This window comes from Apodemus sylvaticus, chromosome 15 (genome assembly GCF_947179515.1).
Source record: "Apodemus sylvaticus chromosome 15, mApoSyl1.1, whole genome shotgun sequence".
Taxonomy (NCBI): Eukaryota; Metazoa; Chordata; class Mammalia; order Rodentia; family Muridae; genus Apodemus; species Apodemus sylvaticus.
Genome location: NC_067486.1, coordinates 80716419 through 80731966, shown reverse-complemented (window position 1 = coordinate 80731966; position 15548 = coordinate 80716419). Strand labels below are relative to the sequence as shown.

Sequence of the window (15548 nt, the reverse complement as noted above, 5' to 3'; positions counted from 1 at the left end):
AAATCTTGGATTAATTGAAATAATAATATTATGGCTAGTTTTTCTGCTCTTTTTTTTTCTTTTTGCTTTATGTTTTGTATTTGTTTTTAAATATTTTTTGCAATTACATAATAAATACATGTAAATATTATCATCATTCTCAAAGTTCTTCTTGGATTTTTTGTAGTGGAAGTAATAAGTTGTGTCATTTATATGTGACTTAATTCTAATAGTGTGCTTTCCCCAAGTTACCCTTCTTTTGTGGTTATCATTTGAGCTCCTAAAATTTGAACTAAATATAGTTGCATGTATCCAAAGAGTTTTCATCTTCATTACCTTTGTCATACAAATGTACCTTTTTCAGTTTTGACGCTGGGACTTTACTTCTTGATGATATACAGCAAGCAGCGTTTACTACTGTAAGCACTGTCCTACCTAGGTTTCCATGACATTATGTGAGAGAGGAATAGAACGCAGCTGTAAAGAGCTGAGGGGCTTTGATGAGAAGGGCAGGTGCTTTGCTTTTTTAAAAAATAATGTATTTTTATTTTTTACATGTGAGTGTTTTTGCCTGCATGTATGTATGTGTACAGCATGTCTGCCTAGTATCCACAGAGATCAGAAAAGGGATTCCGATCTTCTAAAGCTGGAGTTACAGAGAGTTGCAAGCGTCTGTGTGGGTGTGGGGACAAGAACCCAGGCCTCCTCACGAGCTCAGTCCTCTTAGCATTGAGCCAGTTCCCCAGCCCCGCTGGTGCTTTGCTCTGCTCACTGCATTTCCACTTTTTCTGGCAGTGGCCCTGCCCTGGTTCACCAGCTGAGGGCCACGCTCACATAGTTCTTACCTGCTGAGTGTTTTTGTGGTTCTCAGTGGAAGGTTATTGGAGACACGGTTTTGTATGTTCATATTTGAGATAAGTTCTCACTATGTAGATCAAACTCACCTATAACTCACAAAGATTTGTCTACCTCTGCCTACTACTGGCATTAAAGGTTTGTACCACCACACCTAGTCTTAAAGAAGAGTCTTTTAAAATTATAGTAAGGTACATTTTAAAAAAAGATTTACTATTTTTAACTATGTGTCTACATAGGTGTCCATGGAGGCTAGACAGATTATCCAGATACTTATTTGTATCTTTAGAAGATAGCTAGAGGTATGGATCTAGCCTGCAGTTGCCTTTGTCTTTTGAATAGCTATCACCTTGGCTAAGAGCTTAAATAGTAAAACTCTAGATCTCAGGATCCAGACCTCAAGACTCGCTGCTCAGAGGTTCTGCTCCCCAGAACCTGCGCATCCTTCACATCCTGCACATCCTACCACAGATGCCCATAGGCTCCCTACTAACCCTAAACTCAGCTGGCAGCCTCTCACCTGGAGAAGTACCCACTTTAAAGCAGGCATTGGCGACGTACATCTTGTCCCTCTCCCACCCACTGCCTCCCACCCTGGAATCCGAGAGCCCAGATAGAAGCTTCTGCTGGGAATCTGCCCCCACCCTCAGGAAGATACAGGAAGAGGCCCTGATTCCCCTCCAGTGCCCAGCCATGCTGTTTGTCAGTGCATGGGCTTGGACTCCCAGAACGACGACGCCCACTGCTGTCCTTCTGTCCATGGCATTGGTAACGTCTTCAATAAGCGTGTCTCTGTGTCCCCATGAAGCCACACCTGAAATCTGTCGCCACTATTACTTGTGTTACTGCTTTTAATCTTCAGAGCACCAAAGTATGGCAGACTGAGTATCCTTCCTGGATGGGCTACTGCACAGCCTGCCTACTCTGCAGTTCAGACCCTCAAACCCATGCGACAGCTCTACCCAGATCCACTTTGTCTGTGTCATTTTGTCTTTCTGCTCAACTTACTGTTTTTCCTTTTAGTCTTACTGTATAATGTTTGTACTGATAAGGTATCAAAATTATTATTTTTTTAGTGTGGGATATAAGTAAAAATGCTGTGATAGTAAGAATTTCAATGTAATTGTAAACTCTTTAGTTTATATTCCTTGCCTTAAAAATAAATCTGTGGTGCTAATGTATTTCAAGTATTTAATCTTGGCTGTGCCTCTTAAATTTTCATTCATAATTTTCAGTCTTGTTTTGTAACTACAAACTAATGTGTATTTCTGTAGCCTGCCATTTGAAATATTTTCACGCAACTTTATTAACTCTCTTAGTGCCACATAATACTGTACAAATCAATCTGATGTGATTTAGTGAAGCATTCTTTATTGTTTTCTAATTATAGTTAAGATTAATTTTTGGCTTTACTCAAATTTCCCTCAGAGTATTGAGGATTAGCTTGCAGTGAACTGGTGTTAGGTACTCAGGTTCGTGATCAGAGTGAAGTCTAATGTTTCCCCTTGTCTCTGAATAGCTGGATAGGACCTACACTGGCCTACAGACCCTGGGCGCAGAGACGGTAAGTGCCATTGGGGGCGGGGTAGCATGTGTGTGCACATGCATGTGTGTGCATGTCTGCATGCTGTGCTCAGGTCATATGTTAGTACAGGACCCATAGCCTAGGCTCACCCCAAATCCAAACTGCCTACCTCAGCTTCTTGAGTGCTAGGATTTGCAGCCACCCCAGCTGACTATTATTTTTATTTAACAACAACAAGTACTACAAAACTGAGAACTGGTCTTTTTTTTTTTAAGTTGACTTTTGATCTTTTTCTTGGCCACCCCCACCCAGTGTGTTTTTATCTAATTGTGGCTTAAAATATGACAAAAACTTTAGGATCTGAATCATTTCCAACATGTAAGCCAGTGTTCCTGGACACTTGGATGGAAGCTGCTTTTTGGCTGTTGTAATGATGGTGCTGTGAATAGGGGCTTACAGATAGCGTTTGGTTTCCTTCTTCAGTTCACTTAGGCATATACCCAGAAGTGAAATTACATCTTATGATAATGCTATGTTTAGGATTTTGAATAAGTACCATAGTATTTTCTATGGCATCTTTCTATGGAATTTTATATTGCCTCCACAAGTATGGAGTCTAGATTGTCCACATCTTTTTTAATACTTGTGATTTTTCTGGTTTTAAGTTACAGGTAGTCACTGTTATAGTTGTGAAATGGTTGACATTCTAAAATTACCAGTGATATCAAGCATTATTTTTATGGGCTCGTTGTCTGTTAGTATTTTCATGCAGGAAATGTCTGTTTAAATCCTTTGTCTAGGATAGTGACTCAGTCTCTTTTCTGTTGCTATGCTAAAGGCCATGACCAGAGCAACATGTGTGTTTATATATACATGAAAATGGCCCATTTTAATAGATTCTCAGATAGCTTAGTAGGTTAGAAATGCTGTTCACTAAACTTGATAGTCTGAATTTGATCTCTCGAATATACATGGGGCTAGGAGAGAACTAGCATTTGCAGATTGTCCTCTGACTTCCACATGCACTCAACCAAATAAATATAGAAAAGAAATTAAAAGGAAAAACCCTTTTTTGTTTTAATTTTAAAAATGGATTATTTTATATGTATGAGTATTTTGCCTGTATATATCCATGTGTACCACATTCATACCCAGTGCCTGAGGAGCTCAGAAAAGGTTAGTTTGCTTTGGGACTGGAGTTACAGATGGTTGTGAGCTGCCATCTGGATGGTAGGAATTGAACCCAGATGTTCTGGAAGAGTAATGAGTGCTCTTAACTGCTGAGCCAGCTCTGCAGCCTCAGAATCAGTCTTACTCGTCCTGGCTTGTGGGATTTTTGCCTGTGCTTTTACTGTCCAAGAACTGAATGCAGAGTCAGGGTCAAGGCCCCCACTTCCGAGAGCTTCCTGTTTGAACTCAGGGCTTGTGTGTGGCAGTCGCAGGACCACTTCTAGGAGTTGGTCCTCTCCTTCCACACAGTTCGGGGATGGGACTCAGGTCTGCAGTCTTGGTGGCAAGACCTGTACCCACTTAGCCATCTCCTTGGCCGATTTTGAGCTCTTATGTGTACTTGGTTAACTTTGTTATACTTTAAGTTCCAACTTCATTTGTATATGGATGCCCAGTTTTCCTAACTTTATTTATTGAAAAGATTGGCCTTTTTATTTCAGAATGATTGACACTTCAGTTAAAGATAACTTGGCATACCTATAATTTTATTCAGTTGGTCCAGGTGTCTGCTTTACTGTTTCAAATACTGTTTAATAGCTAATGCTTTATAATAAGTTTTGGAACTCAGAAAACATAAGGCCTCCTGTTTTATCCTCACCCTTGTGCTTTTATTGTATATCTGCAGTCATTATAACCAGCTAGCTAAGTCTAAAGTTTACAGACGCGCACTTTATGATACCAGAAGCTATTTATTCATTCATTTATTTATTTATTTAATTTTCCCCCTTCCCTTTCTCCCTCTTGTTCTGGTCCCCACTTGCTCCAGCCTGTAGATGGTTGTGAGCCACCATGTGGTTGCTGGGATTTGAACTCATGACCTCCAGAAGAGCAGTCAGTGCTCTTAATCACTGAGCCATCTGTCCAGCCCCAGAAGATATCTATTAAGTACCTTCCATATGCTTTCGATGGCCTGATACTAGGACTAAAGAGATGACTAAGATACGTTTTATTCTTGAGGAATTACTCTAGATGTTTTTGAGCATAAAGATAGTGACTCAGTCTCTTTGCTATGCTAACAGCCATGACCAGAGCTGCTTGGAGAGGATGGACTTATTTCATCTAACAGCTCCCGCGTGGTTCAGCCCTCCTCATGCTGCCACCCTTTAATACAGTTCCTCATGTTGTGGTGACCCCCAACCATAACATTTTCATTGCTACTTCATAACTGTACTTTGCTACTGTTGTGACTCATAATGCAAATATTTGCTATTCAGATGGCTGAGGCAACCCCTGTGAAACGGCCATTTGTCTCACCCTAAGGGCTTGCAACCACACTGTCGCAGCTCATCACTGAAGAAAGTTAGGGCAGGGGCTCAAGCAAAAACTGGAATCAATCAGGAATGTAGGCGGAAACCATGGGGTATACTGCTTCCTAATTTGTCTTCCATGGCGTGCTCAGCCTGCCTTCTTCTAAACTCAGAACTCCGGCCCAGGGGAAGCACTGCCCGTGGTGGGCCGAGCCCTCTGACATCAATTATTAATCAAGAAGGTGCCCCACAGGCTTACCCTGATGGAGGCCGGGTGGATAAGGAGAGTCCTCCAGAGAGCGTGGCGCTTGAGATATCGTGGTAGGAAGGTAGCCATAGGGGAAGAACGTTCTAAGCAGTAGAAGGAATAAATGGAAAGACAGGGACTGCACTGAGGTGTCCACGTATTAACGTAGAATGATTAAAATCTACTTCTGTAAGTTGCAGCTGCCTGTTGGGGTGTGGTCCGCATCACTTGTTTTCTGCACGGGTCAGGCCCGTCACACTGATGGCTCACGAGCCTGCTTGTTCGACTGTGCAGGTAGTGGATGTTGAGCTCCATCGGCATTCGCTTGGTGAAGACTACGGTTATCCCCAGTCATCTGAGTCAGACATATCTGATGCTCCTCCTCCACCCCTGACGATTCCAGCCCCGGTGAAAGCCTCGCCAGCGGCACGGTCCCCTGAGCCGGCACCTGCTGCCCCTGTGGGGGAAGGTAATGCGGTCCTCTTAGTTGAAAGGATCACGCTCGTGTGAATATCTGACTTCTATTTCCAGCAACTCAGAATAAATGGAAACTCGCTTTTTTAAATGGTATGCTGCCTCTGGCCTACAGTTCTGCTATGAAAATAGCTAAACTTAAACTCTTTTTGGTAATAAGTTTTTCATAAATTTCTACATTTTAGAAGGGTGAAAGGGTTATGATAATCATTGAATTTTTTTGTTTAATGCACATCAGTGCTTTGACTATATATATGTTTGTTCACCACATACACACCCGGTGCTCACAGAAACTGGAAGACAGCATCAGATCCCCTAGAGCTGGAGTTCCAGATGGTTGTGAGCCATCTTATGGATGGTGAGAATCAACCCCAGGTCCTCTGAGTAGCTCTCAACTTCTGGGTTGCGACCCCTGGGGGCAGTCAACTGTTGCTCTTAAAGCAGAACCATCTCCAGCCGCTACATTTTTATCCTTTGCTGAAAGCTTTCTGGTTCAGGTTCCGATTGCGTGACTAGGAGACTTTAATGTTACACATTTAATCTGTAAAAAAGTAATGTTCAACATCAACATTTTATCGTATTTTATGATAGTTTATCATTCAATAAGAATATAAATGTGTTAATGTTTATTTAAGTTTTTATATGTAAGCAGTTCATTCCCATTTAAAACCTGCTCAGGTAAGCCTGAGGAGGGTAGAAAAGCTGGCTCAGCTATAATGGGCTTTGAATGCAAGCATGAGAACCTGAATTCAGATGCCCAGTCAATATAAAAGCTAGATAAAGCAGTATATGTCTGTAACCCTTCACTGGGGTCCAGAGACAGGCTCTTGTAGCTCACTGGTTAATCAGTGTAGCCAAATTGGTGAGCTCCATGTTCAGTGAGAGCAACTGAGGAAGGAAGGCACCTGCATCAACTACATGTACACACACACACACACACACACACACCAGTCTGAAAAATCCTTCAAAGACTCCCTCAGAGGTACTTGTCCTAGTGATTCCAAATCTAGTCAAGTTGACAGTGGGAATCAGAATCCCACAATCAGAAGTCCACTCGCTGTCACCTTCACTTACATATGCATTAATTTTAGATTATTTTATATGTGGGTATTTTGGTTCTACTTATGTATGTGCACCATATATATGCTTGGTCCCCATGGAGATCAGACCCCCTGGAACTGAAGGTACAGGTGTTTGTGAACCTAATGTGAGTGCTGGGTACTCACTCTGCATTGTGAAGAACAATACTCTTAACTGCTGAGCCAGCTCCAGCTCTAGCATTATTTTTGAACCCTTACAGTATATCCCTCAAAGGCATATATTCATCTCAGAATGAAAATGCAGGAGTCCTCAAGAGTCTCCAACATATATTTTTCTTATATAATAATTCATTTTGGGTTTTTATGACATGGTTTTATGACTTTGTGCAGCCCTGGTTGTCCTGGAAGATTTATTTTGATGTGTGTATATTGCTGTGTGTGTGCACATAGGCCAGAAGAATGTCAGATCTCTTGAAGTTGGAGTTAACAGCAGTTGTGAGCTGCCCAGTGTGGGTGTTGACTCAAATGTTGGTCTTCTGCAAGAGTAGCAAATGCTCTTAACTATTGAAGCATCTCTCTAGACTCATAAATCTCCAAAGCTTTAACAGTTTTAACACTGCTCAAAAGCCCAAATTCAAAGTCTCTTCTAAGACTCAAGGCAGTCTCTTACCTGGACCCTGTATAATAAAAAAAGAAGTTCTATATACTTCTACTATACAGTGGTTCAGAGTGAACACTTTCATTCCAAATGGAAGGAATAAAGGCCTAGCAAAGAAATACTGAACCAAAGCAAATACCAAATCCTATAGTTCTGTGTTTGTCATCTGGGCTCCAACAACTTTGAATCCCATCCATGTCCTGTGTCCTGCTTCCAGCCCCTATACCTTTTGGAGTTTGCATGCTTGTAAAATCAGCACCATGTGGATACTGCTGGTTTTACTGCCAGTTTGAGATATAGCCTGACACCCTTGAACTATAGCGCCGGCATCCCGTGTAGCCTTGAACAGGACTTCTGCAGGCTTTGTCTTTTCAAGTTTTGCAGTGATTTTGCTTCTTTAGCCCTCCACAGATGAAGTCCCATATTCTAGGCCATATTTCTATCATCCAGGTGCAAGTATGAGTTTATTCCTTCATGATGTTAGCCTCCTTTACAATGGCTACTGCTTTGAGAGCACCTGTTCTGTTTACTGAGTTCATGCCCCTTAAACACACACTTTCTGACTTTGAGTTTTCATTGTGAACCTCAGTACACACAGTGAATGATCGCTTCTGGACAGCCTGAGTGTTGCACTACCTTACTCTTTCCTCTGCCAATCAACTTAATCTAGAGTTTAAATTCAGCCTCACTCAAATTACCAGAGCTGAGATAGAAAGAAAGCAGCCAGTGTTGGTAGTGGTTTGTTTTAGTTTTGGTTGTGTGTGTTTGCTTACCGGAGTATAAGACAAAACAGCATCTAATCCAGTTCTCAGCAGAGTCCTTAGTCCCATCTTAAACCCCATGAACACATTCTTTATGCCTGTCAGCAATTGGATCCTCTGTAGTCCCACCAGAAGAGCCTTTATGTTAGACTCTAACAGATCTTAGGGCTTTGCTAGCTACAGATCCAACCTCTTTCTCATTCCTCCTAAACACTAATCATCCCAAAGGCCTGTAAAGCACATGTTCACATTCCTCTCAAGAGTGACCTCCCTGCAGGTCCATGGTGTTCCTGGAACTCTGTGTTAATGATCTGTCACTGACCAGGGGGATGCTCTCTCACATTCAGAGTGGGGTGTCTCTTCTCAGTTAATCTTCTCTGGAAATTCCCTCAGATACATAGGTGTATCTTAGTGACCTTAATCAGGTTGGCAAACAAAGGTCAAGTATCAACATCACACACTGTTTTACCTAAGTTAGGAGTTTGAGCACAGAATTTATTTTCTACCAAAAATATCTAAGGGGTAATTGATATTTATTTTATGCTGATAATTGTTTTTGAACTAATATTGAATAATGTGGTAACAGGTTTTTGTTTTGTTTTGGTAATCCTTTTTTTTTAATTGGATATTTTCTTTATTTACATTTCAAATGTTTTCCTCTTTTCACATCTCCCCTTTGGAAACTTTACACACACACAACCCCCCCCCCCCCCCTCTATGAAGGTGCTCTTGTACCCACCCACTCCTGTCTTCCCCCTTATCATTCCCCTAAACACCCTCAGGTCAAAAGGGCCTCTCCTCCCACTCATATCCAACAAGGCCATCCTCCACATATGTGGCTGGAGCCATGGGTCCCTCTATATGTATTCTTTGGTTGGTGGGCCAGTCCCCAGGAGCTCCAGGGGGTCTGGCCGGTTGACGCCGTTGTCCCTATGGGGTGGCAAACCACCTCAGATCCTTCAGTCCCCTTCTCCAACTCCTCCATCAGGAGCTCTGTGCCCCTCTTTAATAGTTATTTGATTCTCTGGAGTCTAACTTCTTGAGTTCTTTGTATATGTTGGATATTAGCCCTCTATTGGATGTAGGATTAGTAAAGATCTTTTCAGCAAAATACTGGGACCTATTAACGTATCCAGTCTGTTAGTCTGACTTTTTTGTTGGGGAATTGAGTCCACTGATGTTAAGAGGTATTAAGGAATAGCAATATTTTTGATGTTATTTTTATGTTTGTGTGGTTATCTTCTTTTGGGTTTGTTAAAAGATTACTTTCTTGCTTTTTCTGGGGTGTGGTTTCCCTCCTTGTGTTGTTTTTTTCCATCTATTATCCTTTGTAGGACTGGATTTGTGGAAAGATATTGTATAAATTTGGTTTTGTCGTGGAATATCTTGTTTTCTCCATCTATGGTAATTGAGAGTTTTGCTGAGTATAGTAGCCTGGGCTGGCATTTGTGTTCTCTTAAGATCTATAAAACATCTCCCCAGGATCTTCTAGCTTTCATAGTCTCTGGTAGGAAGTTCAGTGTAATTCTGATAGGTCTGCCTTTATATGTTACTTGACCTTTTTCACTTACTGCTATAATATTCTTTGTTTTGTGCATTTGGTGTTTTGACTATTATGTGACAGGAGGTATTTCTTTTCTGGTCCAGTCTATTTGAAGTTCTGTAGGTTTCTTGTATGTTCATGGGTATTTCTTTCTTTAGGGAAGTTTTCTTCTATTGTTTGTACAAGATATTTACTGGCCCTTTAAGTTGGGAATCATCACTCTCTTCTATACCTATAATCTTGTGTCCTGGATTTCCTGGATGTTTGGGTTAGGAGCTGTTTGCATTTTGTATTTTCTTTGACTGTTGTGTCAATGCTTTCTATGGTATCTTCTGCACCTGAGATTCTCTCTTCTATCTCTTGTATTCTGTTGTTGAGACTTGCATCTATGACTCCTGGTCTCTTTCCAAGGTTTTCTATTTCCCCGGGATTGTCTCACTTTGTGGTTTCTTTATTGTTTCTATTTCCATTTTTAGATCCTGGAAAGTTTTGTTCAATTCCTTCACCTGTTTGTTTTTTTCCTGTAATTCTTTAAGGGATTTTTATGTTTCCTCTTTAAGGGCTTCAAGCTGTTTACCAGTGTTCTCCAGTATTTCTTTAAGGGGATTATTTATGTCTTTCCTACAAGTCCTCTGGCATCATCATTAGATGTGATTTTAAATCATAGTTTTGCTTTTCTGGTGAGTATCCAGAGCTCACTGTGGTGGGAGAACTGAATTCTGACGATGCTGAGTAAGTAGCCTTGGTTTCTGTTGCTTTTGTTCTTGGCCTTACCTCTGCCATCTGGTTATCTCTGGTGTTAGCTGGTCTTCTTGTCTGACTGTGGCTTGTCCTTCCTGCAAGCCTGTGTGTCACTACCCCTGGGAGACCAGTTTTCTCTGGGAGGAATTTGGCTATGAAGAGCTGAGGTACATCGTCAGCTGCGGGGTGCAGACGGAAATCAGAACTATCCTACCTCTGGCTGTTCCTTTGTTCCTGTGTCCTGATGGCTCTGGGAGGTTCCCTCTTGGGCCAGGAATTTGAGCAGAAGTGGTAGTCTTACCTGTGCTCGCAGGTGTGTTGGCTCTCCTGGGAGAACAGCTGTGTGTGGGGAGTTATTTGTGTATAGAGCACTGTGGCACAGGATCAGCTCCAGGTGCAGACAGAAGCCGAAGGATCCTCCTATTCCAGGCTGCTCCTCAGTTCCTGTGTCCTGAGTATTCTGAGCAGGTCCCTCTGAGCAGAAGTGGTGATCTAACCTGTGCTCATAGGCATGTCAGAACTCCTGGGAGGCCCATAGTATTTGGGCATGGAGCTCCGTGGCACAGGATTCAACGATTTTATTCATTTTCCATAGCTGGAAGGTGTTTCAGAGAAATTGACTTTATCATCTGTCATTACATTTCAAACAGGATTCCCAGACGGCGCTGAAGCTGAGCGACACAGTACATTTTATTCTTTACCATCTTCGTTGGAAAGGACACCCACTAAAGTGACAACAGCACAGAAGGTCACCTTCAGTTCACATGGCAATTCTGCCTTCCAGCCCATTGCTTCAAGCTGCAAAATTGTGCCACAAAGTCCGGTGCCTACTCCTGAGTCACCCGGCAAGTCCTTCCAGCCCATCACCATGAGCTGTAAGATTGTCTCAGGTATGCAGAGCTCGTGCTAGAGATAATGTGGGTGGCGCTGACTAGGTGGGGGAAATATCAGACTATCAAACTGGCCTGGAAATTACTGTGTAGCACAGGCTGGCCAGGAACTCAGGGTGTTCCTCCTTACTCAGCCTTGCAAATGCTGAGATTACAGATGAGAGCCACCATACCCAGCTCAGAGAGATGCTTCTACACTGCCATGTGTATCAACGGGCAGTTGGTAGACAGAGCGGCCCCAAAGAAAAGCCAAGTCATTTAAATGGAAAGAATTTCTGAATAGGGTGAAGAAATGAAGGCCAAAGTATTCATTCCAGTTGCTGTCCCCTGGTAAATGTGCGTTCTGCTGTTTTTTACGATTCGAGTTGAGTTTGGAGAGAAACAGACGCCTTGACTTCCTTCTCCGGGTTGAGTTGGTGTGGATTTGAGTTGCCTTTTGCTCTTGTCTACCGTTGCTAGAACACTGTTGATCCTGTGAACAGTCACTCTGAGACTTCCATTTTGCTGACAGCCTTGTCGTGTGACAGTTTCACATTTATGTTATCCAGAGGACTAATGGGAACATACTTATGTTGACTGTACTTCAGGGAAGACAGGAAGGGGCAGTTGAAGAAGTCTAAGCAGGGAGAACACTTCTTTGTAATTTTATTTCATATGTATGAATATTTTAGCTGCTTGTATGTTTGTGTATCATGTGTGTACCTGTGGAGGCCAGGAGAAGATACCTTTTATTCCCTGGAACTGAAGTTGCAGGTCATTGTGAACCATATGGGTGCCGGGAGCTGAATCTGTGTCTTCTGTAAGAGCCAGCAGTGTTCTTAATTGCTGCGCTATGTCTCTAGCCCCTCTATAAATTTTAAAAACAGGAAAATGGGAATATTTACCGCTGTCCATGGATAGCTAAGCAAAATATAATACAGATCTTTACAACCAACAGAGGGTAACAATCCTGCAATTTATCCTGCTACTAAGAAATTTGAAACTTGTTTCAGAAGTGTAGAGTGAACATATAAATTGATTTGAGGCTTAGAGAAATTTAGAGGACAACTTTGGTGGGGTGGGGTAGGTAATTAAGTGTGTTTAGCTCTGCATGAGTAGAGTTTGAGAATGTTGTTTGTGATTCTGCCTGCGACATACATAGTCCTGAGAGATTTCTGCCTATTGTAAGTAAATTTCACATTTTCCTATTCTACATATATTCCAAATCAAAACACAGAATTCCTCAATCTAGCTACTTACTGACTTTCTTTGAATATATAGTATTATAAATAGCAGCCTATGCTATTAAGAGATTTATCATACCAACATACAATAGTTCTACATTGTGAATAAAACACTGCTTTTTGGATTTTTTTTTAAGATAAAAATATGTTTGCCTTATTCCTTATCGTCCCTCCAGCCCTTCCCATGTGTTCATAGCTTTTATTTTTTAATTATTATTTTGTGCATACGGGGTATGTGTGGGTGTGTGGGTGTGGGTGTGATTTTATTAAACATGAACTGTTGAGTCTCTTTCATGTTGCTTATGTGTATTTTTTGGGTTGATCAAGTGAGATTGGATAGCAATTTAGGCTGCGCATGCCTGGGACAGAGCTTCCTTGGCCATCTTTAATTGCTTGTAGCTCCTCATCTAGGATGACGTCCCTTCCAGTTCTCCCCATTTATGTTGTTTAAGTACCCATATTGGATTTTGCAGCCTAAGATGATGTGTAACTGTAATCATTTATTTATTTATTTGGTTGTTTGTTTTCAAGACAGGGTTTCTCTGTGTGGCTCCAGCTGTCCTGTAACTTGCTCTGTAGACCTGGCTGGCCTCAAACTAGCAGAGATCTGGTGTGCCTCTGCCTCCCAAGTGCTGGTTTTAAAGATATGTACCACCACCACCTGGCATGTAACTGTAATCTTAAATTATATGTTCTTCATGTCTCTGTGGTTGTATGTGTGTGTTTGTGTGAATGTTGTTATGATCATTTGCCAAAAACAAAATACTGATTAAAAGCAATCCCATTAAATGAATATTCACTGTAAATGCTCAACAAAAGATCTGAATCCTGCTTGTTAGTGTTTGCTTGTTATCAGCTACACTGGTGTAGCCCCTACTCAGTATCTGAAGTGCTGGGCCTGTCCTCCCTTCTGATTAATTACCTTTATTTTGGGATCTTCCTACCTCAATTCTGTGTTTATTGTGTTGCTCTCCTTCCTTTACTTAACAAAGGTTCTCCAATATCCACTCCAAGTCCGTCCCCATTGCCTCGCACCCCGACTTCCACTCCGGTTCATCTGAAGCAAGGCGCTGCCAGTTCTGCTCTGAGCAGCCCTCATGCTACTGTGGATAAGCCTGGGCAGGTCATTGGAACCTCCACTCCAGGTACAGGTATGGACAAAGCACTATGCACCATCTAAAGAGTTTGATCTTTTATTAGTAATAAAATCCCAGCATGAACCCTCGTCTATAAGTAAGTGTGGATTAGAGGAACCCATACTGTTTCTCTGAGGAAGATCCACTGTGGTGGAAGTTCAGGGTTTAGGAATAGCATCCTCACTGCAGTCTGTACCCTCCCTGTAGCTGAACACAGCTGCATGGTACCTGTCAGGGTTGCTGGTTTTGGTCTTGGTTTTTAATATTCTTTTACTAACATTGTATCCATTTCTTTCATTTAACCCATGGTTTTACACATGCTGCTAAGGTGTAATCTTCCCTTGTTAAGGGAAATAGAAAAAGAGAAATAAAATGAATGATTTTAAAGAAATGAGGCTGTTTCCCACCCATACATTGCTATGTCTAGTGGGTTTCCACATAGGTGTTTTGTTTTGTTTTTAAGCTTAGTTTTAGAGTGGTTTACATGTAGATCATTTGAAAAGTACTGCTTCCAGCATATTTAGGTAGGCTGAGCTGTCTTAGTGGCTACATGTTAGTTTTAGGAATCAGCCACAGCTCTGAAGAGGCAAGTTTGGTAGGTGAAATAAGTTATAGAATATCTCTTTTTAGACTTAAACTTATTTACTATTGATAATTAAATGATTTTTATCAGACCTTGAAAGCTTATGACTGTGGGATAATGCAAGCAGCGTTTGGAAACAGGTGCAGTGAAAGCTGGCATTCAGCAGAGTGTGTGAGTGAGTGTGTGTGTGTGTGTGTGTGTGTGTGTGTGTGTGTGAGTGTGTGTGTGTGTGTGTATGTGTGTGTGTGTGTGTGTATTTAGACTTTTAGGGTTTTGAATTTCCAGTCTTTAAAAATGAACAGTAAATAATTGGAAACAAAGAATGGGGGAAAATGATTTAAAAATTATACTTTGTAAACTTTATTTTGTTGATACATAATTTTTATATTTGTCTTGTTTATCAGGAAGTCCTACAAGCAAGCTCCCAGTGGCCTCTCAGGCTTCCCAGGGAACAGGGTCCCCTATTCCTAAAATTCATGGAAGTAGTTTTTTGACATCTACTGTGAAGGTAAACTGTCCCTGCTTCATCATACTGTGCAAGCTTAGCAGAGGTGCAACCCAATGATAGCATTTGATCTTGAAGATTATTTCCTTACTCACTTTCTTCCTGGTATAGAAGACAGTTCTCAGCACATCTATCTGGTGCTTACCCAGAATTAATTTGAAAGCTCAGTATGGGGAAGAGGTAGCCTTACTTATTTTGTATAGCTTTATTGCGGGAAATATTTAAAAAGTACCTGACATGTTCCTGTGCCCACCACAGGGGCAAAGCACACAACCAGCAGAGCTCCTCATGCCAGGCCCCTAGGTCTGCAGTGCAGAGCAGCTGTTCTGTAGTAATAACAGTGACGGTATAACACTATGTCCCACATCATGTGACCCTGGCTCCTCGATCTGCCGGCCTGCCCTCTTTCCAGCCCTGTCCCCCACCCTGTTACCAGGTAGAAACATGACTCTTAATGCTTAATTAGTTAGCCAGTTAGATTTATGTATATTATAATGACAATTACAAGATGCCAATACAGTAAGAGACTTATCCCAATATTTCTAACCTTAAGAAATACACAGAAAAAATCTCACAAGCCATGATTTATCTCCTCGTGCTGCCCACCCTCTCCGCCCTTCCTCTGCAACTCCTAGCTCCACCCCCTTTTCCTTGTCCAATCACAGACCTTCTCTGCCCTGATGTAATTTTACAGGAAAGTTCCTGTAACACAGCTTTCTTTATTAAAAATACTCCTTTAGAGGCTGGAGAAATGGCTCAGCTGTTCAGAGTGCCTGCTGCTCTTGCAAAGGCCCTGAGTTCAGGTCCCAGAAGCTACATAGCAGCTCACAGCTACCTATAACTCTAGCTTCAAAGGATCTAATGCCATTTCTAGCCTTTGTAGGCACTGCACACACATGTACAGATTCACA

The 15548-nt window shown here is 41.7% G+C and overlaps 1 protein-coding gene across 17 annotated transcripts in view; it reads left to right on the top strand.

Annotated features, from left to right (window-relative positions):
• The window catches only part of Yeats2 (YEATS domain containing 2), an 83267-nt gene that overhangs the window by 29440 nt on the left and 38279 nt on the right, over positions 1 to 15548 (top strand). For 16 of the 17 annotated variants that reach the window (XR_007973467.1, XR_007973466.1, XR_007973464.1 and 13 more), the window contains 5 exons: positions 2354 to 2398; positions 5378 to 5552; positions 10951 to 11190; positions 13406 to 13564; positions 14537 to 14640. Coding sequence is in view for 9 of the 17 variants with exons in the window: in XM_052158039.1 (XP_052013999.1) it covers positions 2354 to 2398; positions 5378 to 5552; positions 10951 to 11190; positions 13406 to 13564; positions 14537 to 14640 (723 nt within the window). In the remaining 8 variants the exon portion in view is untranslated. The remainder of the gene's footprint in view (positions 1 to 2353; positions 2399 to 5377; positions 5553 to 10950; positions 11191 to 13405; positions 13565 to 14536; positions 14641 to 15548) is intronic. The other variant, XM_052158038.1, reaches the window with a different exon arrangement.